This window comes from Oncorhynchus tshawytscha, linkage group LG01, assembly GCF_018296145.1.
Source record: "Oncorhynchus tshawytscha isolate Ot180627B linkage group LG01, Otsh_v2.0, whole genome shotgun sequence".
Classification (NCBI taxonomy): Eukaryota; Metazoa; Chordata; class Actinopteri; order Salmoniformes; family Salmonidae; genus Oncorhynchus; species Oncorhynchus tshawytscha.
Window position 1 is genome coordinate 58778458 of NC_056429.1, and position 26151 is coordinate 58804608.

The 26151-nt window shown below is 41.2% G+C and overlaps 1 protein-coding gene across 12 annotated transcripts in view; it reads left to right on the forward strand.

Annotated features, from left to right (window-relative positions):
• Positions 1-2087: 2087 nt before the first annotated feature.
• The window catches only part of LOC112254310 (zinc finger SWIM domain-containing protein 8), a 42711-nt gene continuing 18647 nt past the window's right edge, over positions 2088-26151 (forward strand). For 5 of the 12 annotated variants that reach the window (XM_024426728.2, XM_024426819.2, XM_024426736.2 and 2 more), the window contains exons 1-9: positions 3239-3391; positions 4938-5130; positions 14840-14993; positions 15466-15560; positions 18570-18742; positions 21504-21611; positions 21986-22067; positions 22408-22528; positions 22644-22845. In XM_024426728.2, coding sequence (XP_024282496.1) covers positions 4953-5130; positions 14840-14993; positions 15466-15560; positions 18570-18742; positions 21504-21611; positions 21986-22067; positions 22408-22528; positions 22644-22845 — 1113 coding nt within the window. In that variant the 5' untranslated portion in view covers positions 3239-3391; positions 4938-4952. Of the gene's footprint in view, positions 2425-3236; positions 3392-4937; positions 5131-14839; positions 14994-15465; positions 15561-18569; positions 18743-21503; positions 21612-21985; positions 22068-22407; positions 22529-22643; positions 22846-26151 lie in introns of those variants that run through there. The other 7 variants (XM_042323697.1, XM_024426763.2, XM_024426781.2 and 4 more) reach the window with 4 other exon arrangements.

Sequence of the window (26151 nt, forward strand, 5' to 3'; positions counted from 1 at the left end):
CCCGCACCCGCCCGACCGACTAGCATCAGTACCCTGGACGGTTCTGACCTAGAATATGTGGACAACAACAAATACCTAGGTGTCTGGCTAGACTGTAAACTCTCCTTCCAGACTCGTATCAAACATCTCAAATCCAAAATCAAATCTAGAATTGGCTTTCTATTTCACAACAAAGCCTCCTTCACTCACGCCGCCAAACTTACTGTCCTACTGATCCTCGACTTCGGCGATGTCATCTCCAAAATAGCTTCCAATACTCTACTCAGCAAACTGGATGCAGTCTATCACAGTGCCACCCGTTTTGTTACCAAAGCCCCTTATACCACCCACCACTGCGACCTGTATGCTCTAGTTGGCTGGCCCTCGCTACATATTCGTCACCAGACCCACTGGCTCCAGGTCATCTATAAGTCTATGCTAGGTAAAGCTCCGCCTTATCTCAGCTCACTGGTCACGATAACAACACCCACCCGTAGCACGCGCTCCAGCAGGTATATCTCACTGGTCATCCCCAAAGCCAACACCACCTTTGGGTGCCTTTGCTTCCAGTTCTCTGCTGACAGTGACTGGAACGAATTGCAAAAATCTCTGAAACTGGAGATTTATGTTTCCTTCACTAACATTAAACATCAGCTATCTTAGCAGCTAACCGATCGCTGTAGCAGTTCATAGTCCATCTGTAAATAGCCCACCCAATCTACCTACCTCATCCCCATATTGTTTTTATTTACTTTTCTGCTCTTTTGCACACCAGTATCTCTACTTGCACATCATCATCTGCTCATTTATCACTCCAGTTTTAATCTGCTAAATTGTAATTCCTTCACTACTATTGCCTATTTATTGCCTTACCCCCTCATGCCATTTGCACAAACTGTATATAGAATTAATTTTTTTGTATTGTGTTATTGACTGTACACTTGTTTATTCCATGTGTAACTCTGTGTTGTTGTTTGTGTATATGTATATGTATATGTATGTATATATATATGTATATGTATATATATATGTATATATGTTTGTGTATATGTATTGTGTATATGTATGTATATATATATGAATCTGATAAGGAGTATGTATGAAGGGTTCACTTGCCAGGTCACTTCCAACAGAACTTGATGACAAACTCCATCTCAAAACTGGAGTATCAAGTCTGCTTACATCCCCTCTGCTTTCACTAATAGCCATTGATTGGACCATGAATAGAGCCACAGCCCACCAAAAAACAGGGATCCAGCCCATTCGCTCAACTGAAGGACCTGGCTTTGGACTCTGAACGTCAAAAGCAAATGCAACAAAAAACAGATTGACTATAGGAAAACAGCAGGCAACTTGGCCTCAAAATAAATGTGGTTAATATCAAGATTCTGACAATAAAAAACAAATCCCCCGGAAAAACTCACCATTGATGGGAAAACTACTGAAAACGTGCCTGACTGTCTACCTTGGAAGCAACATCAGCACTGACGGGGGAGGTGACAAGGATGTTAAGCTATGCTTCAGCAAAGCTCGACATGCTTTCATGACACTCCGCCCCATATGGCTCTCGTCACAGCTCTCCTTAAACACCAAGATTCGCACAATTCCTAATCAATAAACTTCCTGTCTTCACAAACAACTCCCTGCGTTACATTCTGAGGATATGGTGGCTAAACAAAATATCCAACTTAAGGAAAAAAAATTATACAGGAGGCTTATTAGCAATGTAATCAGTAGCAGGAAATAGAGATGGATTGGACATAGAGTACACTCAGTAAAGACACATCAAACATAAGACAAGCACTGGACTATTGCCTGGAAACTCAACTTTGAATTGTATTAAATACTACGTCGGGCAGAAAAAAACATTTGAATATGGAACGTTTCCTCTTACGACCAGAATGTTGAATACGATTATATTTTAACGCACTTTACCGGTTGTCCATGCATCTTGTCCTTTTAGCGGTAGGAATGTGAGACAATACATACACTTTTCAAAGCGCTGGTAGTGCATTCCGATTTCTAACACCTGAAGCATGTGCACAAAATAAAAATACATGCACGAGACGCATGCATACTTGCCAAGCTCGTGCACGTGTTTACATAATTCTGAGCATGCTTCAGGTGATAGAAATCTGAACGCACTACCTGCGCTTGGAAAAGTTGATGTAATTATACTTTCCTTTAGATATGTTTCCCGACGTAGAATTCAATGCAATTCAACGTTGGGTTTCAAGGCAAATTGACTTCAACCCAGAGGAAAAAAGAAAGCAGGGAAGGCCTAAAAACAACTGGAGATGCTCCACTCTTCAATGACGAAGTAAAGTGGGGGTCTCCTGGCTAGAGGAGAAAGTCCTTGCACAGAAGAGAGTGAGGTGGAGATCCATGGTGGACGCCCTATGCTCCCAAGGGGACAAAGAGGTTTAAGTCAAGACTCAGACAGGGGTGGGTATGTGTTGTAGATGTCTCCCATGCTACCTCCAGAGGTCGTTTGGGAGACACTTGAATCAAGATCTCTCTTTACTAAGTATCTCTCCTGGACCTATTCTGTGTAATCAAAGTAGTGTAGGTGTAAAGAGACTCTAAGTAAACCGTGTTTCACTTCACATACTTAAAGGCCCAGTGCAGTCAAAATTCAGTTTTCCTGTGTGTTGTATCATATTGCACAACAGCTGATGACACTAACACTGTAAAAGTGTGATTTCCTGATAGTTGCTGGTTGAAAATACAAGCTAGGACCTTCTTATAAGCAGGTTTTGCATGGGTGGAGTTTTGACTTGCCAGGTGCCATCACCTTATACGTTATTATAAACTGGGTGGTTCGAGCCCTGAATGCATATTGGGCAAGAAAATACATCAGCAAATCTATAAATCAGTACCTAGTACAATAGAATGCATCTATATTAAATACGAAATATACAAAATATACAAGCAAAATATATACATGGCAAGTGAACACATGGCTCATCTATGGTTTGCATGTAAAAACGCCTGCATAGGCATTAGCAAAATAACAGAAGGCTGAAACATAACATACTTTTTGCATTCATACTTTCAGCATATAAAGGTGTCAAAACCAATTAGGCCATGAATGCAATCATAATTTAGTTTTGTCCAAAAGGCAACTATTGACCACTCTGAAATCTGAGTGGTAATTAGGATAGGGTTGTGAAAAGGGTCAATTTTGGTGGCGTTTATGCCAAGATTTGTACAGCCAGATGAGATTTTGACGCTAACGAAAACGAGGCTGAAGTTAAAATCAGCTGATAGAGGCAACAGCCAAGCTTTGCTGAAGCCAGCGAGAGCAGAAGAGCCATCTTCCCGACCAGGGAGAGTGGAAGAGTGGGGGACTGTTGAGACAATTGAGGGACCCCGGTGTCGTTCGAAGGCTCGAAGACACAACGTGGGAACGGTAGGACTACCGGTGTCAGTAGGGAAGAAGGGTATTTTTTTTCAGTATTCGGACTCGGAGTCATCGGGAACCAGTGGGGCTCGAGCGAAGAAGCTTTTTTAAAAATATAAATACAAAGGCAAATAAATTCGAGTCAAGTCTATTAGCTAATAGATTAGACGTGCAATCCAACAAATATAAAACTAACCGTGCACCACTTACCGAAGACCGTAGCTCGAAAATAGTATGTATTCAGTCAAGTTTGACGGATGTGTAGGTCTTTAAAGGTGTCAAGGTAAACAAACACCAAAGCCCCTGTTGGAGCGGGTGCTGCTGTAGCTAGCTAGCTAGGGCTTTGAGACATGGATTAGGACCAAGGGTATCCTGCCAGAGACAGTGTTTGAAAGAATATTAGCTAATTTTTACGATGTTGACCACAAATTAGAACTCCTAGCTACTACAATTGTGAATAATGACAATCGAGACTCTTGTATTTTTAAGATGTTAGCTAGCTGATTTAGCAACCTACTCTTGTTGGCCAGTGTTCGCTTACTACTGTAGTTAGCTGGCTAGTTAGCATTAGCAGATAGTTTAGCTAGTTGGCAGTTTAGCTAGTTGGCTAATGCTAGCTATTAGCAAGCTATCAGCTCCTCAAGCTTGAGTAGTGAGTGTCTGTCAAGGAAAGCTACCGTCTCTCATTCTATCTGGATTTCACTTGTTATTTTATTCACGTTTTATCCACAGGGGAAATTAAATAGGCCTGCTAGGTTGTATTGCTTGCAAGCTTTTGGAACATTATGTTCGGTTGTCTCGAGACGGGCAGTGTGTAGCACAGCTGATTCATCGAGGAGGTTGGAAATGGAGGAAAACAAGTTACGTTTATGTAGATTTAATTTTAAAGTAAAGTACAATAGTTGACGTCAATATTTATTTGGACGAGTTGGGTTAATCGTAGCCAATGTAGAACGTGTTAAATTAAAATTAGTTAAATAAGAACCCTATCAATATGTGTCTATGGGTGACTTGTAAGTGAGTGGGGGTCGTCTCCCTCGAAGTACTGTCCACTCAACTAGACAGTCAAGCAGAAACAGTCCAACTCGAAACTGTGTGGTGGTAGTGGACAGAAACTAAATTGTTACCGGACTAGGATCAACTTTCTCAGACGACATGGATATACGTGTCTCAGATAAGTTATCACCCTAAATGGCAAGGCCTTGGTAAGAAAGATGAGGAAAAAGGTCATTGAGTGACCTAGTTGTGCCTCTCTTTTCCAGATATACTGAATACTAATTTGGTACAATTTGTGACAAAGTATTTTTCCCCCTACTGTTTAGAATGGATATTATTGTTTTATTGTGTAGCTCGCCAGCAAGACTACAGTGAGCTCTCAGCAGTGTTTTGGTTGTGTTGCGCTCACCCCTCCCCCAACTTTTACTGGAGACTTGTGGAAGTGTTCTTTCCTTCTGTTGCCTGTCAGTGGTGGGCCACTCTCACCCTTTTATTTTTTTAATCCTTTGACGGAAGGCCTTGGCTATTGTACAGTCCACTTGAATCCTGTGTTATATAGCCTACAGTGGATGTAATGGAACTAATGTTCGCCGAGTGGGAAGACGGAGAAAGGTTCTCCTTCGAAGATTCTGACCGGTTCGAGGAGGACTCACTCTGCTCCTTCATATCAGAAGCTGAGAGTCTGTGTCAGAACTGGAGGGGATGGAGAAAACAGTCTGGTGGACCAAATTCTCCTACAGTTAAGATTAAAGGTAAACACACACATTCTATTACTCGTAATCACATCCTCTTGTTACACTTTCAGTGTCCTCATATTGACCTTTGACCACTTAAAACTACTTGATGCCTGTTGCCAAATAACATTGTGGTGGCCAGCATGGGTTCTCCTTTCTCTCATTACTTAAAGTGCCTCTGATGATGGATCCAAATCATCTGAAAGCCTGTCTTGAATCAGAATTTGTTGTTTGTCTTGGATGTCAGTGTTTTCTTGTGAAAATCTCAAACATTACACTCATGCATTAGCCTGTTTTCAGAATAGAAAGTTCACAAGATACGTCAATGTAACTATACACATCAATCTCCAAAGTAATTTATAAAATGTAATATTGCACATTATCTTCACTAAGAGCCAATTTATGCTTGATCTGAAAATGTGGTCGGAGGCACTGTATGGATGGTGTGACGCAATTATGGAGCCTCTGGCAGCACGCAGAGGCCACATTTAGCTCTGTACCGCATCACCGTGCGACTCACAAAATTTGTAACAATTCAGAGGGCTCTGTATAGCTCCACATTGACATGATTGGTTGACGGTAGGTGAGGGCTGGAGGTCCTATATAAATACAAACTCACTTCGTTGACAACAGCTCTGCTCTGCGAAGCGCAAGAACTATGAATGCACTGGCCTATTGGCTGTGATGTCATTGATGATAACCCATTAGTTTATTTGCAGGATAGTTTCTAGAATACTTGCATAATGTAATTTCTTTCTACATCCCCCCTAACCTCAGGTCTACAACATTGTCCTCCAAAATGTATTACTTACTTTCTCTACCAAAGTAGATCATGTTGTATAGGCTAGGCAGCCTACCGGTTAAGAGTGTTGGGTCAGTAACAGAAAGGTTGCTGGTTCAAATCCCAGAGTAAAGTACGTGGAAACTCTGTAACTGTGCCCTTGAGCAAGGCACTTAACCCTTATTTGCTCCAGGGGTGCTGCACTACTATTGCTGATCCTGTAAAACCACACATTTCACTGCACACATCTGGTGTATGTGACATGCATAAATACTGAACAAAAATATAAACGCACCATGTAAAGTGTTAGTCCCATGTTTCATGAGCTGAAATTAAAGATCCCAGAAGTTTCCATACGTACAAAAAAGCGTATTTCTCTCAAATGTTGTGCACAAATTTGTTTACAACACTGTTAGTGAGCATTTCTCCTTTGCCAAGATAATCCATCCACCTGACAGGTGTGGCATATCAAGAAGCTGATTAAACAGCAGAATCATTACACAGGTGCATCTTGTTCTGGGGACAAAAAACAGATTCTCTAAAATGTGCAGTTTTGTCACAACACAATGCCAAGTTTTGAGGGAGCATGCAATTAGCATGTTGACTGCAAGAATGTCCTCCAGAGCTGTTACCAGAGAATGTAATGTTAATTTCTCTACCATAAGCCACATCCAACGTCATTTTAAAGAATTTGTCAGTACGACCAACCGGCCTCACAACCGCAGACCATGTGTATATCCATGCCAGCCCAGGACCTCCACATCCAGCTTCTTCACCTGCTGTAACATCTGAGACAGTTGATGAAGCTAAGGAGTATTTTGGTCTGTAATAAAGCTCCTTTGTGGGGAAAAACAACGTTTGATTTGCTGGGCCTGGCTCCCCAGTGGTTGGGCCTATGCCCACCCATGGCTGCACCCCTGCCCAGCCATGTGAAATCCATAGATTAGGGCCTAATTAATTTTTTTCTAATTGACAGATTTTTTTGTTTGAACTATAACTCAGTAAAATTGTTAATTATTGCATGTTGCGTTTATTTTTGTTCTCTCTCTCTCTTTTATTTATATATATATATAAACAAAAAAACTTGGGTTTCATTGAGCATAGTGCTGTTGGAGTGACTTAATCTGTCAATGATTTGTAATGTTGGCCGACCTGGCTGTGTGGGTGGAGTTGTACACTGGGGTCTGTCCGTCCGTGTGTGAGTGGGGGTCCTGGAGTCTCAGCTGAGTTCTCTGAGCTGGCTTATTAACGGGTAAACAGAGCGCCGACCCGTGTGGGTTGTACAAGCAAGTAAGGAACCGGCGGCGGGGGGGGAGAAATATTTATTAGAAGCCTCAGCTAGGGAGTTTGGGGGAGGGTGTGTGCGCGGTCAGGCCTGTTTGTTTACGTTTAAGGAGTGGTAGGGGAAGGGTGGAGTCAGCTGTGGGCTGTATAGAGGGCTTTGTCTTGTGCAGGTCATTCAGTTCAGAGCTGGGGATTGTGGTTTAGTAATACAAAACCCAATTTTATCAATCTGTGTATTTCTGCTGATCTTGCATGAAAGAGTTGCCAAACCTCAAAATACTCATCTAAAGTCACTGACAGATTCCCCAAAAAGTGAGATCAGTAAGAAATATTACTGAAGGTTACACCTTGAAGGCTAGCTTATATCTACTGAGCCTGGTTCGATTCCAGGCTGTATCATAACCCGCCGTGATTGGGAGTCCCATAGGGCGGCACACAATTGTGCCAGCATCGTTAGGGTTTGGCCGAGGTAGGCTGTCATTGTAGATAAGAATTTGTTCTTAACTGACTTACAGAGTTAAAGGTTAAATACATTTATTTATCTCAATTGCTCAAAATGTAGGTTAGGGTTTTGGTTAGGCCCTATGCATCTGTTGGCTCTGTTGATCTATTTCTTTCTAACCACAGACTGGAGAGAGACAGTAAGCACACAACCTACTGGGCATGTGTGTGAGCAGCAATCCTTCACCACTCTACAATGGAACAGCTATTTGAGTGTGGCACCCCCCTGCTCTCTCCTGATTGGTCAGTAAGGAGTTAGTCACCATGCAACTGGCAGTGACTGGATGGCAACAAAGACTCTGCGAGACCCTGTTACGGCACCCTCGTTGCTGTTACTGGGCTCCCCCTATTTTTCTCTTTCCCTCTCTCCCTCGCTCTCCTTCCTATTTGTAGCTTACATGGGACAGGGGAGCAGGTGTTTATAGTAATGCTGAGCGATTGAACCAAAATGTTGTTATTTTCCCAAAGTTATTAAACAACAAAATTGACCGATGTCTGTTCAATTACTTTAATTCCATTATTTTTTTTGTGAGCTCAACGCGTTGTTTCTCTAGAGAGAAATCAAGTCATTCACGAGATAAATTAGGCTAAGAGCTTTGTGGGACGCTGGGCTGCTTGGAATTTGTAGTTTTCATTAGGCAAATATTGAACTTAAGTTCAGTGCAGAAACATGGTAATTAACATCAATGACCATAATCCATTGCGCCTATTTCTGACCACAGACCTAAGCGCATATACACACAGTCCGCATGAGAGAGGAATAGAGAGCAATAGTAATGCTGTTTTTTTTGTAGGTACTAACAGAGGCTACCTCTGCCATGGCTCGATGGCCAAAGCCTATGAGGAAATATTTATTTTTATTTTTTATGTTTAGGCTTTGTGGATAAATGCTGAAAATAAGGTCTGTGGTAAACACAGGCTTAGGATATCTTAAATGTTTTGTTCTGAGATAATCTGATCACATAACACCACGTTTTGTGAATTTTGAAGCATTTATGTAATCAAAACAAGTAAAACGCTAACGATGTGCTAACATGTAAAAAAAAAAAAAAAAACATTGCATGCCTTTGTTGTCTAGCTAACAGGCTTAGTTTACCTTATCAGACAGACCTTATCAACATCGTCTTGGAACCGAAAAAACTAGCATCTTCCTGCTGAAGAGAGCTGGTTGCAGCCTGGAGCAAACCAAAATACCATCCTTGCGTTTTTGTTCAAGCTGATAAACTGAAAGCTAACTAGCTTATTTGGCGGACTGCAGCATAGACAACTTTGCGTGGTTGGTGTTGTGACTTGAAAAATGTTGCGACTAATGTAGTTCCATTTCTGAAAGCGACTTATCAACTGACTTATTTTGAGCACATAAAGGTCATCCATCTTAACGGACTGATATTATCTCATAGTAGAACATTTATAAGATCTCCCAAGCCTGCGTTAACCTCAGACCTTATTTTCGGTGTATATCCCAAAACCCCATTCATTTCCCCCATAACAATGCCTAATATACCAAAGTTATAAAATGCTAACTAGTTTGGGACTACAAGCTGGCGAGCTCTATGACACTGCCAGTTTGTGAGGTAGAACTACCCGATTTGATAGTTGATGTTGGATAATAAGCAGTCTTGAAAGTATGCCTTATCTACTTGAAAGAACTAGTAAAACTGCTAGCCGAGCTAAATAGGATGCTGGCTGCTACTGCCTGAGCAGAGATGTTTTTTAAGGAATTTAAAAATAAGTAATAAAAACAAAGTCATATACTCAACTTAAATATTTTATTAAAGTAAGTCAGTCATGTGAGTTAATGATGGATAGTGATAAGCAGTAATGTGCATTCACTACCATCATGGGGCTCTTATTAATTGTTCATATTAATTCAACCCACTGTCAGTGTCAGGAAAAAGGCAGTTGATGGCTGAGGGAAGCTCAAATCATTTTAATGTCATAATTTGATAATGTATTAAATGTTTTTTGTAACAAAACCGAATAAAAATAAATAAATAATAGAATTGAAACGGCACCAATCACTCAGCACTAGTTTATAGTGACGTAAGCCACCTTGGTTCTCTCTGTTTGAAAAGCTCAAGCCTAATATCTAATGCAATAGATTTCACACAACTGCCTCGGGCTTAGCCCCTAAAACCTTCTATGTTAGGACAGGGATGAGGATAGTGTCCACTGAGGGCCAGGGCTTTGTTTTGGGTGTGTAGTAGTTGTGTGCTGGGCCTAGCTTGGTTGTCAGCTTATTTTATTTTCTGAGGATTGGGTCAACATGAAATTGAGAGACAATGCAGCCTGTTCTGCGTCATCCTGAAAATGGAGTCATATCTTGTCAAAACCTTTTTTGTTATTCAAACATAAAATCTTTAAAGACTTGCATCAACACATTCCTTTTTAGGAATTAATAACCAAGTCTGAAGTGTTTGAGCATTAATTTTAAAACATTTACTAACAATTTAACACCCTTTTGAATAAATTGTTCAAAACATGTCCTTAAAAATCTCATTACCTGAATGGTCTGAAAACATCAAGAACATTAGGAAAGCTAATACATTTTCACATTTAAAAATATTGATTATTAACAGTCATGCACAGTTACTTGAAACACTATAGTATAAATTATATTTTTAAATGTATTTGATTTTGACTTTCTCTCATTACCGCAACACCTTCCGCAATCTACAACCTAATATTTTTGATATTTCATTGAAACCTGACATATTTTCAAAAATGTGGCAAGCCTGCATTTAAAAGCAAATGACAATTTTTTTCCTTTCATTAAATTAACATAAAATGTTATTACCTGTTGCGGTAATGATACATATGTTTTGGTATTGAGGTTGATTTCGGTAATGATAATAAGTATACTAAGACCTGAGGTATGGTTAAAAACAACATTTATTGTAGAAGATATGAGATATTGGCACAATCATGGATTCAAGTTCAAACTATTTACCTCTCTTTGTAGTTTTCTTCTGGACCTTTCTGCCTTCCATGTTGACAATTACCTGCTTCCTCTTGGCCATCATCTCAAGTCTTTTCAGTCTTTTCTTCAGGTTGCCCATCTCTTTGGTCCTCTCCAGCAGCTTCTCTTCTGTGTTGCTCAACTTTGAACTCAATTTTGATATTGTTTTCTTATGTTCTTCTTTTTGGGTGATTCCTTTGGGGTAGATATCTTCATTGGTCCTGGTGTCTGTAGAGATTAGAGGTCGACCGATTACGCGGAATGGCCGATTTAATTAAGGCAGATTTCAAGTTTTCATAACAATAGGAAACCGGTATTTTTGGATGCCCAATTTTTTTTTTTTTTTTTTTTACACCTTTTAACTAGGCAAGTCAGTTAAGAACACTTTGCATATAATCGATGCGGTGCGCATTCGTGAAAAAGGACTGTCGTTGCTCCAACGTGTACCTAACCATAAACACCAATGCCTTTCTTAAAATCAATACACAGAAGTATATATTTTTAAACCTGCATATTTGGGTAAAAGAAATCCAGGTTAGCAGGCAATATTATCCTGGTGAAATTGTGTCACTTCTCTTGCGTTCATTGCACGCAGAGTCAGGGTATATGCAACAGTTTGGGCCGCCTGGCTCATTGCAAACTATTTTGCCAGAATTTATATAAATTTGACATAACATTGAAGGTTGTGCAATGTAACAGCAATATTTAGACTTAGGGATGCCACCCGTTAGATAATATACGGAACGGTTACGTATTTCACTGAAATAATTAATGTTTTGTTTTCGAAATGATAGTTTCCGGATTCGACCATATTAATGACCTAAGGCTCGCATTTCTGTGTGTTATAATTAAGTCTATTATTTGATAGAGCAGTCTGACTGAGCGGTGGTAGGCAGCAGCAGGCTCTTAAGCATTCATTCAAACAGCACTTTCATGCGTTTTGCCAGCAGCTCTTCACTGTGCTTCAAGCATTGCGCTGTTTATGACTTCAAGCCTATCAACTCCCGAGATTAGGCTGGTATAACCGATGTGAAATGGCTAGCTAGTTAGCGGGGTGCGCGCTAATAGCGTTTCAAATGTCACTCGCTCTGAGACATGGAGTAGTTGTTCCCTTGCTCTGCATGGGTAACTCTGTTTCGAGGGTGGCTGTTGTCGATGTGTTCCTGGTTCGAGCCCAGGTAGCAGCGAAGAGAGGTATGGAAGCTATACCGTTACACTGGCAATACTAAAGTGCCTACAAGAACATCCAATAGTCAAAGGTTGATGAAATACAAATGGTATAGAGGGAAATAGTCCTGTAATTCCTATAATAACTACAACCTAAAACATCTTACCTTGGAATATTGAAGACTCATGTTAAAAGGAACCACCAGCTTTCATATGTTCTCATGTTCTGAGCAGGGAACTTAAACGTTAGCTTTCTTACATGGCACATATTGCACTTTTACTTTCTTCTCCAACACTTTGTTTTTTGCATTATTTAAACCAAATTGAACATGTTTCATTATTCATTTGAGGCTAAATTGATTTTATTGATGTATTATATTAAGTTAAAATAAGTGTTCATTCAGTATTGTTGTAATTGTCATTATTACAAATACATTTTAAAAAAATCGCCCGACTAATCTGAATCGGCTTTTTTGGTCCTCCAATAATCGGTATCGGTGTTGAAAAATCATAATCGGTCCACCTCTAGTAGAGATGTCTCTCTTTTTAGGAGTTGAGTTGATGGCAGGGACATTTACCTGCTGAGGTGAGAATGACTGTTCTGTTGTGGAGGCTGTGTCTTCTTGAAGATTTTGAAAAACTTCTTAATTTTGCTTCTTGAACATGTTGAAGTGTGTCATCTTCCTCGCTTGATGGTGTTGTGTCCAACTGCTTTTAGGTTTTTCTTTCTTCTGTAATACCTTTGAGTTTTCCCGGCACTCTTCTTTTCATGTTGCTTCTTTGTCAGATCTTGAGTTTTCTTGATTTTACAATTTTGCTTTTGTTTTTGATATCTGGAAATGGAAAGGAAGCATGACATGAAATGAGAATGTCTCAAAACATGGGAAAAATCTTACTGTTATGGACATGTCATCCTATAGTGGAGACTGAATGGCTTACTGACTGTGTGTGTATATCCTATAGAAGGGACTGAATGGCTTACATTGTGTGTGCATCCTACAGTAGGGACTGAATGGCTTACACTTACAGATTGTGCTTGGACATCCTATAGTATAAACTAAATGGCTTACTGATTTTAGTGTGTGCGCATGTGTAGACTTCCTAACACTGTAGGGTATTGACTTCCTATAGACACTCTGAGGGCATAGACTTTTATATATATATATGCGCTAATTACGCTTGCTGTAACCTCTCCAACCCCTAACCCTCTTTGTCTTTCTGTACTCTTCCAGCAGTTCTGGGTTGGTGTAAACTTTTTCTCTGAATTTTGTCAGCCTTCGCTAAAGCTTTCTTTTTGTCACTTTGCTGACTGTCTGCAATTAAACTGGACATAAAGCAAAATATCAACAGTTAGTAAATAATATTTAAATTAATAGTTCATTATATTTAAAAAATATAGTCTGTATGATTAAATTCTCATTACCGAAACAGAAGTTCTCTCTACCGCAACTGGCCTTATATTGCAGCGGTAAGTGAGAATGATGTTGCGAAGGATGAGGAACCTTAGCATGTTATGCTAACAATAGAGAAGACATGAAGACTAAGCAAATATTTACTCAATGTACATAATTAGACATTAATGAAGTATATTTTCATAGAAAATGTTAAATGTAACGTTTTACTAAATGTGGAAAACTACCTGTATCGGTAATGATAATCAATACTGTCGTGTATGCAGGAGAATGTTTAACTTTTAACTGGAGAAATATAAAGAGATCTGCTGGTAGCCATCTTGAAGGTACTGGCAGATGTGTTGCTTCAAAATCAAACTTTATTCAAAATTTTGTGTGTGTAAACAGTCTTTTAAAAATGCTTGTGGAGGATGAGAACATCAGTCATGGACACTTCATTTTTCCAATATTTCTTTCTTTATTATTATACATGAATATTCAGTTTATAATTTTTGTAATTTGAAAGCATGTAGAACATCATACATAGCTGGACGCCTTGCGCTAATGACAATTTCAGCAGAAAATGCAATAAAATACAAAACTAATGAATTCCTATGTTGAAATTACTCTTTGTGCATGGTAGAGAACACTATCTTATGATATTTTGTTATATTACTAAATTACATGTTTTATATTGAAAATCATTACTGCCATGGTATTTTAATGGTTTCATGAGAATGACCCACAAGTGGTAGGTTTATTTAAAGGTATACTGCAAGAATCTGGCAATATTTGTTTATTTTTATGACTGCCTACAGTATGAAGAAAGTTAGAGGTAGTTAACTAGTCCGAGCCAATGCTAACTAACTTTAGGCCAATGACTGGAAGTATACAGGTACTGTAGAATATACTAGATGGATTGCAGTGCCATTCCCTCATGCTTCTTTGTTAGCATAAGTCTCCCTGATGAATTAGATTGCAAGGCTGCAATGGTAATACTTTTTACAGATTAAGATTTATATTTGCAATTTTTATGGAATGTGGCTGACCTTATGGTTTCCCTAGTTGTCAACACTACAGTCCAAGCCAGCTGAAGATAGGGCTGTTTCTGGGTAGGAAACTGTCTAGGATTTTTTTAGTATCAGTTTTCTTTTCAGGGTCTCTCTAGCTTTTGAAGAGTGCTGTGTTTGGAGAAGGGGTTGTGTGCATTCAGAACCCCTCAGGAAACCCAAACCCTTCCTGGGCTGACAGGACAGGCTCCCGAAGGGGCTGCAGGTTTGGCAGCTGTCCTGTGCTCTGAGAGACCAAGGGAGCTTGAAGTTCTAAACAGGCCCAGCAGGTTTTTCTGACCACGTGAACTGACTTGTAACATGGGAGCCCAGGTTTTTCCTCCCAACTAAGGCTGATCGTTTTTCCTGGACAGTTCACATGGTCAAGAAAAACTCTGGGCCCTAGTCGTGATGAAGTCCAGGCCAGGGCCATGTTGAAAGTGTGGAGGCTTGCACCAAGGCAATGTTTTGATAGGTTTACCATGGCTTCTGACCAGCTGAACCACAGCCATCAGTTTATTTAGACTACTTTCTTTCCTCTAAATGGTTGATGGCAGAAAAATGTATTCTCTCTTGCTCTCTGTCTGTCTGTTAGATGGTCAGGTCATCCCTCTGGTGGAGCTTTCAGCCAAGCAGGTGGCATTCCATATCCCGTTTGAGGTGGTGGAGAAGGTCTATCCTCCTGTCCCTGAGCAGCTGCAGCTACGCATCGCCTACTGGAGCTTCCCTGAGAACGAGGAGGACATCCGGTAAGGCTGGACATGCGCGTACGCTCTGAAATCTATCAGAGATCATCTCGGATTTCCGTAATATATTCAGAGATTGGAATGGGAATGTTGTTAAAGGCCCATTGCAGTCAAAATTCTGTTTTACTGTGTTTTGTATCATATTGTACAACAGCTGAAACTTACACTGTAAAAGTGTAAAATGAGATCTGTGTTATTTCCTGGTAGTTACTGGTTGAGAATTTACACAGGACCTTTTAATCAGCAGGACTTTTGCATAGTTGGAGTTTTTTCTTGCCTGTTGACATCACCAGGCGGTATTAGTTAGACCATTAAAAGTTCCAAGAGTCACAAACGCCAAATACGCAATTTATACAAATGTAATTTATACAAATGGCTGGCACAACTTCAGAGGGGACATAGTATTTAGAAAAGTTAATGTGTCTTTATTTTTCTCTGATCTCATCCCCCTTTCTCTGTGGATCTCCCTCTGCAGGCTGTACTCGTGTCTGGCCAACGGCAGCCCAGATGAGTTCCAGCGAGGGGAGCAGCTGTACAGGATGAGGGCTGTTAAAGACCCTCTGCAGATAGGTGAGCAGTGGCCCTCACCTATACCATCTCAGCACTAAGACAACAGTAGCACGGAAGACTAAACTCTCTAAACCTCCATAAAGTCGTCCTGGTCACACATTGGTTGGCTTGTCCCACAGCCACACACTCACCCTTTGGGCTTCAAAAAAACGAGTTGAGAATTTATATAGTTGAGTGTTATTCCCAGGTCAGATGCTGTGTCCACCTCAGCAGTGTGGTGTCCTGGTGGAACTGCTGCATTTCTCTGCTCATTCCAGATGACTGGATTAGAGCAGGCAGGCAGGATGTGTGGGGATTACAGGAGCTTTAATGACCCTAAACGTTCCTAACGGAGCCTTACTCACCAGCTGTGACAGATAGAGTTCAGATAGAGCACGCCACTCTCACTGCTCATTACTAGGGCCCAGAGTTTATCCTGACCCCGTGACCTGATCAGTAAAAACTGTGGCCGCTACTGTTTTTCTTTTCCCGGTCAGGTTATATTTATCACTAGTCATTAGCCATTGACTTTGCCAACCCAAAGTTCATTAGTAGAAAGAAAATTTGGTGTAGTGTAGGAATGCTGCTGTACTGTGCCGTTTAAGACATTTCCCAGGTCAATGAATGAAGCCATGGGTGAAATGTAGTGCATATAGACCTGCTATTACATGGGGCACCTCAATAGTCACCTAGGATTAACCACAAACCAAGCAGCCTGCCCCAACACACTGGACATACTACTTAATGATTGGGTTATTAATCCAGTCCTCTCAACATCACTGAGATGCCAGCTAGGATCAAAAAGTCTTACAGTGAAATGCCCTTTTATGCACTGCTCAACAGTGGACCAGTGGTTTATGCTTATATAAGTCGCAATAAAAAGTATGTGAACCCTTTGGAAATACCTGGATTTCTGCATAAATTGGTCATACAATTTGATCTGATCTTCATCTAGGTCACAACAATGGACCATCACAGTCTGATTAAACTAATAACACACAAACAATTATATGTTTTCATGTCTTTATTTGAACACACTGTATAAACATTCACAGTGCAGAGTGGAAAAAGTATGTGAACCCTTGGATTTAATAACTGGTTGACCCTCCTTTGGTAGCAATAACCTCAACCAAAATGTTCTGTAGTTGCGGATCAGACCTGCCAAACGGTCGGGAGGAATTTTGGACCATTCCTCTTTACAAAACTGTTTCAGTTCAGCAAAATTCTTGGGATGTCTGGTGTGAACTGCTCTCTTGAGGTCATGCCACAGCATCTCAATCGGGTTGAGGTCAGGACTCTTTCTCCACACATAGTGTTGTGTTCCTTCCAAACAACTCAACTGTAGTTTCATCTGTCAACAGAATATTTTGCCAGTAGCGCTGTGGAACATCCAGGTGCACTTTTGCAAACTTTAGACGTGCAGCAATGTTTTTTTTTTTTGGACAGCAGTGGCTTCTTCCGTGATTTCTTCCCATGAACACCATTCTTGTTTGGTGTTTTATGTATCGTAGACTCGTCAGAGATGTTAGCTTGTTCCAGAGATTTCTGAAAGTCTTTAGCTGACACTCTTGGATTCTTCTTAACCTCATTGAGCATTCTGCGCTGTGCTCTTGCAGTCATCTTTGCAGGATGGCCACTCTTAGGGAGAGTAGCAACAGTGCTGAACTTTCTCCATTTATAGACAATTTGTCTTACCGTGGACTGATGAACTTCAAGGCTTTTAGAGATTATTTTGTAACCCTTTCCAGCTTTGTGCAAGTCAACAATTCTTAATCTTAGGTCTTCTGAGATCTCTTTTGTTTGAGGCATGGTTCAGGCAATGCTTCTTGTGAATAGCAAACTCAAATGTTGAGTGTTTCGAATAGGGCAGGGCAGCTCTAACCAACATCTCCAATCTCGTGTCATTGATTGGACTCCAGGTTAGCCGACTCAAATGAGCTTTTGGAGAAGTCATTAGCCATTAGCCATTAGCATTAGGGGTTCACAGACTTTTCCCAACCTACACTGTGAATGTTTAAATGACGTATTCAATAAAGACAAGAAAAATACAATAATTTGTGTTATTAGTTTAACCTCTTGAAGCTAGGGGGCACTATGTTTGTCTATTGTTGTGACTGAAGATTAGATCAAATTTGATGACCAATATATTCAGAAATCCAGGTAATTCCAAAGGGTTCACATACTTTTTCTTGCCACTGTAAGTTATGTTAAAGAAAGACATTCACTTAATAACAAGCAATCTAACATTTCCCACTGTATTAAACCTTGGAGGGGCATGTATATTTTTCAAAGACTCCCATAATGACCCAAGGGTTCTGATTTAAAACGTTAACAACCATCTTTGAAAGCAAGCTTTTTCTCTTTATCTGCTCTGCGTGTACTTCGTTGTTTTCCTGCGAGTCCAGGGTATGTTACTCAGTGCTGTATTAGGTGAAAAGCATTAGAGCTCATTGTGAGGTAATGGAAACCATGTCTCTCAGTGGAAGTAGTAGGGGAAGGGAAGTAGGTTAGGGGTGGAGGAGGCATTAGACTGCCAGGGAGAAGCAGAACGACTGGGACAGAGCTCCGCTCTCTGAAGGGGGCCTATTGTTTTGAATCTGGAATAGTTACGCTGAGTTGTTCTTCTAATCCCATTCCCTCTCCTCCTCTTTGCCGGCTCGGCCTCACCAGGAGAATGCTGGCTGCTGTCCAGCGGGTAAAAGCTTTTGGCCAACCTTCCTAATCTCCCCCCCTCTCTCTCCCGTCTCCTTGTCTCTCTGTGTACATGGAAATACAACTGCCTTTCATTTCCTGTCTGGCAGCCCTTACTGCTGCACAATGTCGGCCAATGGCTGGCTCACTATTAGTGTCAGCCCCAGCACTCTTAAGTTTTCCTGGCCCACTTCATCATAATAACACTTTCTCATTCCATTTCTCCAGTCTCATTGTCTGACACAGACAAGCAGATTGACCTTTCAGAGCTGATATTATCCCCTCTGTCTTTCTCCCTGTCCCTCTCTCTCTCTCTCTCTCTCTCTCTCTCTCTCACAGGTTTCCACCTCAGTGCCACCGTGGTATCGCCACAGACTGGCCAATCAAAAGGGGCGTACAATGTGGCTGTCATGTTTGACCGCTGCCGCATTACCTCCTGCAGTTGCACCTGCGGGGCCGGGGCCAAGTGGTGCGCCCACGTGGTGGCCCTCTGCCTCTTCAGGATCCACAACGTGAGTTTAGAGTACACACGCACACAAGGCATTACCGCATGAATACACCTATACTGTAGACCTTTGTGCTGTAGTATAGACAGTATATGTGTGAGTGAGTTAGTGTAGCACTGTGACTAGAGTCAAATCCATTTCAATTCAGGAGCTTTTACCCAAACCTGGCACAGACAAGCCATAGCCTATAGACGGGTTGACAACGTCCCAACAATAATTTTTGCGCAACTCTTGAGTTAAAAGGCTGTGTTGTCATAGATATCTAGCAACGGCGTCTAGAAGCTGCTGTGTGGTGAATTGTAGATTACTTGTTTCAGCTAGTTGTATTTGTTCTTAATACCATGTCTTGTTTTGACTCTAGTCACGTCTATGCTAATATGGCTAGGGTTAGCTAGCCAGATAACCAACAACTGTAAAAATTTATTTTAAAGACAAACAAGTGCTTATTGGGAAATGTCTTTATTTTTTCAATGAACATTTGCAGACGAAATATAACTGGCATGTTATCAAGAATCCTTTGCCAACCCTGTCTGTTTTTACCTCGTAGTTGCGCACCAATCAGTTTTGTTGGTAAACACCCCACCCGACTCTCCTGATATCACAGTCGAGGTGGGTCTTGCAGGGTCTGATGGGGTGTGTGTGTGTGTGTGTGTTTTTGCAGGAACGTGTGTGTGGGCTCAGTTCAGCCTTTGAAGTTCTGTCCAGATGTACTAAGATCATATGAACCCTTGGCCAAGCTGATTATGCTATCATGATCAGAATCAGAAAATGAACTTTGAACTCTCAATCCTCATATTTATTTTCCTCTGGAAAACAACTCTCGATCTCGTTCGGTAATCATCAGTCCAGGAGAGCGCCTCGTCTCCCATAGCCATCCCTGTCTTATCGCCCACTTCATCCTGTTAGCTGTTCTGTGACACGCGTGAGCGCACACACTAGCTTTCTTGTGACCTTTTATCAGGCGCACATGGACCCTCATTAGCCATTATTGTATTGAATGGGTGGATTGACTGTAAATTAATGAGCAGCTTTCAGGCCCAGATAGGTGTGCTGTGCTATTTATGTTATGCTTAGCCATTTCCATGAATTCAGTCCCCTCACTCTGTAGCCATGAGAGGTGCCATTTTGTCGTGACCAAACCCATATCATCACTCTAAATACTAACCGGGGCACTTATTCCAAAATCTGTTTTAGAACGCAACAGATGTCATTTGTGACTTACGAGTTGCCACTGCCCTCATGAATTGGATATCAAATAATGAGACGTCTTGAAATGAATGCTTCTACAGGTATTATGAGAAATACAGACACACTAGTGCAGTTTTTTGAGGGGTTATGTTAAAATGGGAGCCATTGGTTGTAGATGGGCTTGACCTAGTCCATTATTAATGACCAGTTTAAAAAAAAAAAAGTTAAAATCCAGTGTCTTGAGTCTGTCTCCTGAGAGCACGTTCACACAGTGTGTCAGAATATAGTCGCATCTGTTTTTTAAAGGCACTGTGGTTTCAACAGGATATGATCAAAGTGTGCATTTTCATAGACACCAACTGAACCCAGTCTTCCCTGTTTCTCTCACTAGGGCGCATGTGCGCGCGCACACAGAGATGCACACAGTGCAACTTGACAGTGCTCAATGAGTTCCACCTTACGAAACCACTCCAGAAGATCAACGCGATAAACACTGAACACACACACTGCAGACCAGAACTCTTGACTGTTCCATTTGTAAAGCAACTTACATGAACACCCCGAAAGAACTGTTACATCTAACGTCACTCTCTGAAGAAGCATCATCTAATGAAATATTTTGGTCAGAGAACATTCTAATAGAAGCGCTTCACCGAAAAGTTGAGCAACTGCTTCTCAAAGTTTGGGGGTTAGGGAGGAGTGTGCGGGCAAAGGGCATATATGCTGATGATCTAATCCTATTAAAGAGCATGACATTTTCTTTAGCAGAGTATTAGAGCACAAGCATGCTGCTGTTCCTGATATTTACTCTGGCTCTTAGTCCACACTTAGCCCATCATTATATTCCCCCCGTTCCTTTTTCTGGTCTCCATCCTGGGCCAGGAATCCCGAGGGTTTCCACTCCCATTCACCACACAGTAGCAGCAGACTACCCCCCTCTTTTTCCCCTCTAGTCTTTTTTAATGTGAGGTATATTGTAATTTCTTTCTGTGGTGGTGGTGTCTCGTTCTGTACAACACCACCCCCCAACATTCCATATTCCCTTTAATGACCTGGAGAGCCAACCAAGAAAATAAGCCTTAATCATCAAACCCTGGCCTGGCCCATCTCGCCAACATGTATTATGCATGTATTATGCATGTCCCATTTGCAAATGAGGGGGATCTCTGCCCTGCTCCACAGTGGAGCAGAAGGTATAGCTAAGCAGTAGGCAGCACTCTCACTGCATTCTTAATAAAGTCATCACACAGCAGAGACCACTCCACAGCCTCATGGCCACAGCTAGCTAAGTATTCTAGGCCAGGGGCCACCAGCCTACTATAGTGTGAGTGTTCTGGTTGTGAAGAGGGATATGGCAGCTCAATGTTTCTTGTTTGTTAACAATGTGTAAGTACAGTATGGTTAATGAACAGTTAATGATTGTGAATTTGAAGTTTGTTCCACACCTACAGTTTTATATTTGAATTATCTGTTTATATTTGATTGATCTGCATTTAAACTCACTGCGTGAACAGAAAACAGAGCAAGGTGAGATCCTAAATGTATGCTAAAGCCTGTCACCCCTGTATTTATCTGCCAGGCGTCTGCAGTGTGCCTGCGAGCCCCCGTTTCAGAGTCCCTGTCCCGGCTGCAGAGGGACCAGCTGCAGAAGTTTGCCCAGTACCTAATCAGCGAGCTTCCCCAACAGGTAAGAATGTCGAACCACACTAGTTGGCTAAATTGTATGTATTAGCACTAGCAACACTGTTGAATCCCAGACACATTTCTCACTCCCTTTTTTTAGGCTTTCCAAAAACAATTAGATAATGTGGTTTATGTACTTAAGTTCACAAAGTTAGTCATAAAAATAGATTTTAGTTGAGTGTAAGAACAGTGTTGTATGTTTTACCTCCCAGTGGCTAGGTTTGTAGTGGTAGCTGACCTCAGCCTGTAACCGGCCCAGTCTCAATACTCCCTTTGTCTGTGCTACTGAGATAAATAACACACAGTAGCTACATACCATACTCTTTATGTATTGCAGTTAGTACTCATTCAAACTTTTCTGTTATTTTTCTCCTTCAGATTTTGCCCACAGCCCAGAGGCTCCTGGATGAGCTCCTGTCCTCCCAGTCCACAGCCATCAACACAGTGTGTGGGGCTCCAGGTATGCCCTGGCTGTCTGTGCTTCTGTTTGCCTCCTGCAGGGGGCAGCCTCTACTCATCTCACATGGGTTCATAATGTGGTTGGAGATAATAATAAGTCAAAGGGCTTCCACTTCCACCACCAATATGAGATGGGGGAGTTGCTTCCCACACCCTCAACTCTAGATAGACCCCCATCTCTGACCATTTGCACTTAAGGCGTTTACGTGCTTATGTGCTTAGAACACGCTGTAGGGTAGTTCAGATGGGATGTTTCACAAATATCAGCTAAAAACAGTTCTTTACATTTGTTGTATTGTATTTCTTGAGCTTTCTGTTTACTCCCTGCCTTCTGTGTACAGACCCCACTGCTGGCCCCTCGGCCTCTGACCAGAGCACTTGGTATCTAGATGAGTCCACGCTCAGTGACAACATCAAGAAGACGCTGCACAAGTTCTGTGGCCCCTCTCCTGTGGTCTTCAGGTAAGAGAGCAGAGACATGCATGATCAAAGTGGAGTATATTAAGAAGAGGAAAGCGTATGTGTGTGTGGAAATATACTTGCTAATCTTTGTAGCGGGTCTTCCATCCCGGTGCAGTGACGTCAACTCCATGTACCTGTCATCCACGGAGCCACCGGCTGCGGCAGAGTGGGCATGTCTGCTGAGACCTCTGAGGGGGCGGGAGCCTGAGGGGATCTGGAACCTCCTGTCTATCGTCAGGGAGATGTTCAAGAGGAGGGACAGCAACGCTGCACCTCTACTAGAGATCCTCACTGAGCAGTGTCTCACTTATGAACAGGTAACACACACGTAGACACATGTTACATACATACTTATAAACTTGGTGGTTCGAGCCCTGAGTACTGATTGGCCGACAGACGTGGTATATCAGACCATATACCACGGGTATGGAAAAACATTTATTTTTATTGCTCTAATTATGTTGGTGACCACTTTATAATAGCAATAAGACTCCTTTGGGGTTTGTGATGTATGGCCAATATACCACGGCTAAGGGCTGTGTTCAGGCACTCCGTGTTGCGTCGTGCTTAAGAACAGCTCTTAGCTGTGGTATATTGACCATATACCACACCCCCTCAGGACTTACTTCTTAATTATATACAGCAAATTACATGTTTGACTGTTTAAATTGGAGAGGGCTTCACTTTATCCATGTGAACGCACAGAGCCTTCTGATGAAATTAGAGGAATTAAAACTCCTCGCTTTTAACTCACGGGCTACAGTAGTTGCTGTGACTGAGACATGGCTCGAGGGGTCTGTGACTGAGACATGGCTCGAGGGGTCTGTGACTGAGACATGGCTCGAGGGGTCTGTGACTGAGACATGGCTCGAGGGGTCTGTGACTGAGACATGGCTCGAGGGGTCTGTGACTGAGACATGGCTCGAGGGGTCTGTGACTGAGACATGGCTCGAGGGGTCTGTGACTGAGACATGGCTCTTTGGGTTATAGCATTTATAGAATTGACCGAAACTGTGGCGGCGGGTGTGTTTCTACTAGGAATTATATTCATTTTAACCCTCGTTCAGATCTGTAAACGGATGGTCTTGAGGTTGCATGGATAGATATACTTCTTCCTAAATGTCGTCCTATACTTGTTGGTCTGCTATCGGCCTCCTAAGCAGAATAATTTCTATGATTTACTTGAATCTAATTGCTGCAATCACAATGTATTGGCAGATAGGGAATGTATCCCGCTTGTCAATTTTAATACGAATGTGCAGTTATCACCCAAGAAAAGTACACTAGTAAATGCCCTGTATAACTTTAATCAGTTATTTGGACTAAAACAACTGATTGTTGAGCCAACCCAGGTGTGAATTGACAGTAAATCAACTTTCGATTTGATTATTGTATCAGACCATGAGAATGTTTGTCAGTCAGCAGTCTTAAATATTGGTTTTACGGTAACCTACTGTACTCGTAAGAAATCCAAAATGCTACTAGAGCCAGGTAATAAATACATGAAGGTACTGTCTATGAAACAATACTCAAAGGAATGTTTTGCAGAAGTACTTGGAATTTCAAATCAAATTTTATTGGTCACATACACTAGAATCGTGTGATTCTAGTTCCGACCGTGCAGTAATATCTAACAAGTAATCTAAGAATTTCACAACTACCTTATACACACAAGTGTAAAGGAATGAAGAAGAATATGTACATATATTTTGGATTGGTCTCATGTACTAAACTGTGATGTCAATCAAGCTTGGTATCTTTTTAAAGATCTGTTTCTGTCTGACTCTGGTTCCGATTTAAACAAATTTGAATCAAACAGCGGTCAGGGAAATGGATCACTTACGACATCTTAGACCTCATAGGGAAAAGGGATCGCTACCTGGCCAGATTCAGAAGGACAAATCTACAACCAGATTATTATGGTTATATTAACTGTAGAAACCAGGCAAGATACAAAATGGATAAGGCCAAATTCCAACATTACATGTAAGTTGTCATTAACAGCATCTATCAGCCTTGTAAACTGGAAATGTTAAAGGACATTGGCTCAAATTCTCCATAAGGCAAAATCCTGTAGTATTGGCCTAGATATTGATGATGTTTTATGTTATGACCAGGAAAAGGTTGCAAATGATTTTAACATTGTTATTATTTTTTTTTACCATGTTAGCCTCATCTCTAGTTAAGAAGTTACCTAACTGCTCTGGACACTATGGCAGTCTGGCCAGTCTTTCATTAACAACTTTTACCATAGCAAAGGTATCACAATTTGTTTTTGTTTGTGCTGTGCATGGTAACAGAGGACACATTTTCTAATCTACTATGCTTAAATTAATAAGCACAAACAAAGCAACTGGGCTGGATAACCTTCCTGCAAGATTCATAAAGGATAGTGCTTGTGTCACTGCTAAAACGATTACGCATATTGTAAACCTTTCTATAAGTAGTGGTACATTTCCCAAGGATCTCAAAACAGCCCGGGTGGTTCCACTCCACAAGAAGAGCAGTTAAACAAATGTAGGAAACTACAGGCTTGTGTCTCCTTAGCACCTTATCCAAAGGTGTTGAGAGATTAGTTTTTGATCAACTTGAGGGGTAACTTCTCGAGCACAAACGTCTTTATGAACTCCAGTCTGGCTTCATTCCACTGATACTTGCCGTATCCACCTTTTTGACCACATTAAGCAGGAAAGTGAGAAGGGGAACTATACAGGTATGGTCATGTTAGACTTGCAGAAAGCTTTTGACACTGGACCATGATATTCTCTTGATGAAACTGAAATGCATGGGTCTAAATGATGTAGCAGTGAATTGGTTTAGGTCGTATCTGACAAACAGAACACAAGTATGTAATGTTGGTGATGTTCTGTCAGAGGCCAAATAAATATCCTGTGGGTAACCGCAGGGATCCATTTTTAGGGCCTCTTATTTCTTATATACGTTAATGATATGCCAGATACAGTAAAGTGCAACTCCTGCTTTATGCTGATGATTCAGCCATACTGGTATCAGGGAAGGATATAATAAAAATCCAATTTTATTTGTCACATACACATGGTTAACAGATGTTATTGTGAGTGTAGCGAAATGCTTGTAGTTTACATAGAGGAGACACTGAGTAAGAAGTTGCATTTTGTTAGAGATTGGTTTGACTGATGGCAAATTGTCGCTACATTTGGGAAAAACTTAATCGATTTTGTTTGGAACAAAACGTAGATCGCTTAAGGCTGACAAGATAAAGGTAAACTGTGCAGGCAAGGAGATAGAATCTAAAACGAGTAACTTATCTTGGTGTGTCCCTAGATCAATCCCTTTCTGGAGGCCTGATTGCTGCTGCTGCTGCTGCAAAAAAGGCAAAGAAATGTTTATCGTAACACTAGATGTTTTAACATCAAAGTTAAGAAACTGCTCGTCTCAACCTTGATTCAGTGTCATGTTGATTACGCCTGCTCTGCTTGTTATAGTGGGCTATCAGAAAAGCTGAAAAAAAGAATGCAGGAGAATGCAGGTCATGCAAAATAATGTCATCATGTATATGCTGAATGTCCCCCACTAGGACCCACATAGGGATACAGGAGTTCCTGGTGGTGGGCTTGTTGTTATATTTAAAAAAAAAAAAGCTT